This window comes from Atheta coriaria, unplaced genomic scaffold (assembly GCF_025399875.1).
Source record: "Atheta coriaria isolate IRGN ID8LTWV9N9 unplaced genomic scaffold, Caltech_Dcor_3.1 hic_scaffold_6_pilon, whole genome shotgun sequence".
Classification (NCBI taxonomy): Eukaryota; Metazoa; Arthropoda; class Insecta; order Coleoptera; family Staphylinidae; genus Dalotia; species Dalotia coriaria.
In genome coordinates, this window is record NW_027045448.1 from 7,913,213 (window position 1) to 7,916,089 (window position 2,877).

A 2,877-nucleotide genomic window follows, 5' to 3' on the forward strand; every position below is an offset into this window, starting at 1 on the left:
TTTACCTTGTTCTGCGCCGATGTTCGCCTCTTCACCCATCCGCCATTTTCTCCGCACTGGACATCTACGCACTGCACTTAATAAAACTTAATTTGTCCGTTTTAAATCTAAAAATTAATAATTCTGTCTCTAAACTTGGATCGCGTGATTAATTCGTGCACACTTTCGCGATTCTAAACGATAAAGAGCTGTTGCAATAACAACGATTGTGCTCTTGCGACCTCTAAACCACTATTGTATACTTGATATACGAAGAAGTAAAGTAAAGTGAAATATGTTTTTTCTTACAGTCAGTAAGATGTAAGGTAGAGTTTGGTAAACAAACACGGCGTTATAAGACACACTATTCGCACCTTATCAAGTTACTTCTTATCTAAAGAATTTTTAACAATCGCAAGTCGACCGCTGATAACTCGCGCGCTCGCTTAACAAGTTTGCAAAGAACGAAGTGTTCGTTACAGTCACTAAGTGATACCAACTTAACAAAAAAAAAACTTAAATTCAAATTTTAAAACTAGATCGTGACATAGAAATTAAAATTAATTTTGATTTTCGTAATAATATAAATTAAAACAATTCTTTAACTAATTTTTATATTTCTTATTTACAATTTAATCTGCTGCAAAACTTTTAAACCGCTTCATACACATAACCTTACATAATTCGTATTTTGTCCGTGTTTGATTTTGCCTCAAATAAAATTTGCAGTGAAAATGACAACAAACAATAAACGAACCGTGTATGTTGGTGGTTTAGCAGAGGAAGTTGATGAAAAGATCCTTAATGCTGCATTTATTCCATTCGGTGATATTGTTGATGTACAAATTCCATTAGATTATGAATCTGAGAAGCATCGAGGTTTTGCTTTTATTGAATTTGAGAATGCTGAAGATGCTGCTGCCGCAATTGATAACACGGTATGTTTAAAACATCACTTATGATGTATTATTGAAACTTTCTGATTTGCATTTTCTCTAGAATGATTCGGAATTGTTTGGTAGAACAATAAGAGTAAATCTAGCTAAACCACAAAGAATTAAAGAAGGTTCAACAAGACCTGTGTGGTCTGAAGATACTTGGCTACAGGAACATGCTGGTGAAACTATCAACAAGACTTTATCTAATGATGTAACTGAAGGCACTTCCGAACAGGTAAAACAATAAGAAGTATTTTATGGAGCAAACTTTATTAATTCTCATACAGGAACCATCATCTGAGGAAAGAGTAAATGTAGCTGAGAAAGAAAAACATAAAAAAGTTGTCAACCCACAAGTATATTTTGACATAAAAATAGGAAAACAGGAAGTGGGAAGGATAACCATGATGTTGAGAGCTGATATTGTCCCAAGAACTGCATTAAACTTTAAATGTTTATGTACTCATGAAAAAGGCTATGGTTTTCAAGGCAGTATATTTCATAGAATCATTCCGGACTTTGTAAGTTGTTAAAAATATTGATTTTTCCTTCAATATGATAAATATTCTTTGTTGTGAAGATGTGTCAAGGTGGCGACTTTACAAATCACAACGGCACCGGAGGAAAGTCAATTTATGGACGAAAGTTTGCTGACGAAAACTTTGAGTTGAAACACACAGGGCCAGGAACATTATCAATGGCGAACTCCGGACCGAACACGAACGGATCCCAGTTTTTCATCTGTACAGCAAAAACCGAATGGTTGGATCACAAACACGTCGTTTTTGGTCATGTAATCAGTGGGATGGATGTGGTAAGAAGGATGGAACGTTGTGGAAATAAGTCGGGCACACCCAGTGAAAAAGTGGTAATATCTGCTTGTGGAGAAATTCAATAAATATTTTTTACTGCTCATTGAGTGTTTGGTTGCCTATATTAAATGCGAAAACGTGATAAAAAACACAGAGTAGGACTTGAAGTTTGTTTGAGTTGTAAACTTCTGCGAGACCCTCTATAAAGTTTTGATCCCTTTGAACGGCTGCAAGTTTGTGAGTGGAGTTAATTTGCTTAAAGTGCAAACCGTGTAACCTTTCCACTCTGCTCGACAGCACAAAGGCATCGACCGCGTTTTGAATTAGATCAGATTTTCGAATGTATTGGCATATCTCAGTTCCGTGCAGACTATACCTGAAAATTTTTCATCTGATCGAATGCTCCGCATCGCCCACATGTCACATATTCATGAATAATGCATCTCCGGCAAGAATTTCCACATTTCCCACATGTTTCCCTGCGTAAATAACGAAATGTGTCAGCAATCGCATCAAACGCTCCGGAAAGCGTCTTTGACATTTGACAGCTGTCATCATTAATTGTGGTTATGTATTTTGTTTTATAATTTCCACCACATAATGAGTTTTCTGCGGACAATATAGATAATCTGTCAAGATGAGGTTAGCCGAAGCCGAAGCTCAAATCCTTTCCAAATCAATTGAGATGCGCGGTAAGCCCGTCTCGAACGTAATTTAATTTAACATCAGCCACTGCTTCTGGTTGAAAATACAAAAAATCCAATATGCTGTTGCCTAGCGGCGAATTATAATGACGCGCAATAGTCATGGCGTCGTACAGTGTACACGAGATGAACACACACAGAGGGAAAAAAAACCGACGATGCAAGAGCAACAAACGCTGCTTTGTCGGACTGTCGGTAATCGCGTCTTCGGGGTGTAATTTTTATTGTGCTCAGTAGGCCGTCAAACGAATTAAAAAGTCGGACGGGCGCTGGGCCGGGCGAAAATGAGAGAGGAACGTTGCCACCGCCGCCGCTGCCGACGCTGAATGAATGGATGCGCATCGGCGATAATCGCGCGCGCGGGCCAGAAAGGACGAAAGGAACAAATCCGCCGGGCAGGAGGCGGCGGCGGGTGGCGTCGTCAGTAGCGCCAGGACGATCGGC

General features: G+C 38.9%; 1 protein-coding gene and 1 long non-coding RNA gene across 3 annotated transcripts in view; one reads left to right on the top strand and one right to left on the bottom strand.

Annotated features, from left to right (window-relative positions):
* The window catches only part of LOC135795049 (uncharacterized), a 96,866-nt gene extending 96,446 nt beyond the window's left edge, over window positions 1–420 (bottom strand). For both annotated transcript variants that reach the window (XR_010549016.1, XR_010549015.1), the window contains exon 1: window positions 6–420. This is a non-coding gene — a long non-coding RNA (uncharacterized lncRNA). The remainder of the gene's footprint in view (window positions 1–5) is intronic.
* Window positions 421–638: 218 nt separating this feature from the next.
* cyp33 (peptidylprolyl isomerase cyclophilin-33) lies at window positions 639–1,832 on the top strand. Its single transcript, XM_065306602.1, has 4 exons — window positions 639–917; window positions 979–1,152; window positions 1,205–1,438; window positions 1,498–1,832. The coding sequence occupies exons 1-4, from the start codon at window positions 714–716 to the stop codon at window positions 1,813–1,815; spliced, it is 930 nt and encodes a 309-aa protein (XP_065162674.1). The 5' UTR covers window positions 639–713; the 3' UTR covers window positions 1,816–1,832.
* Window positions 1,833–2,877: the final 1,045 nt, after the last annotated feature.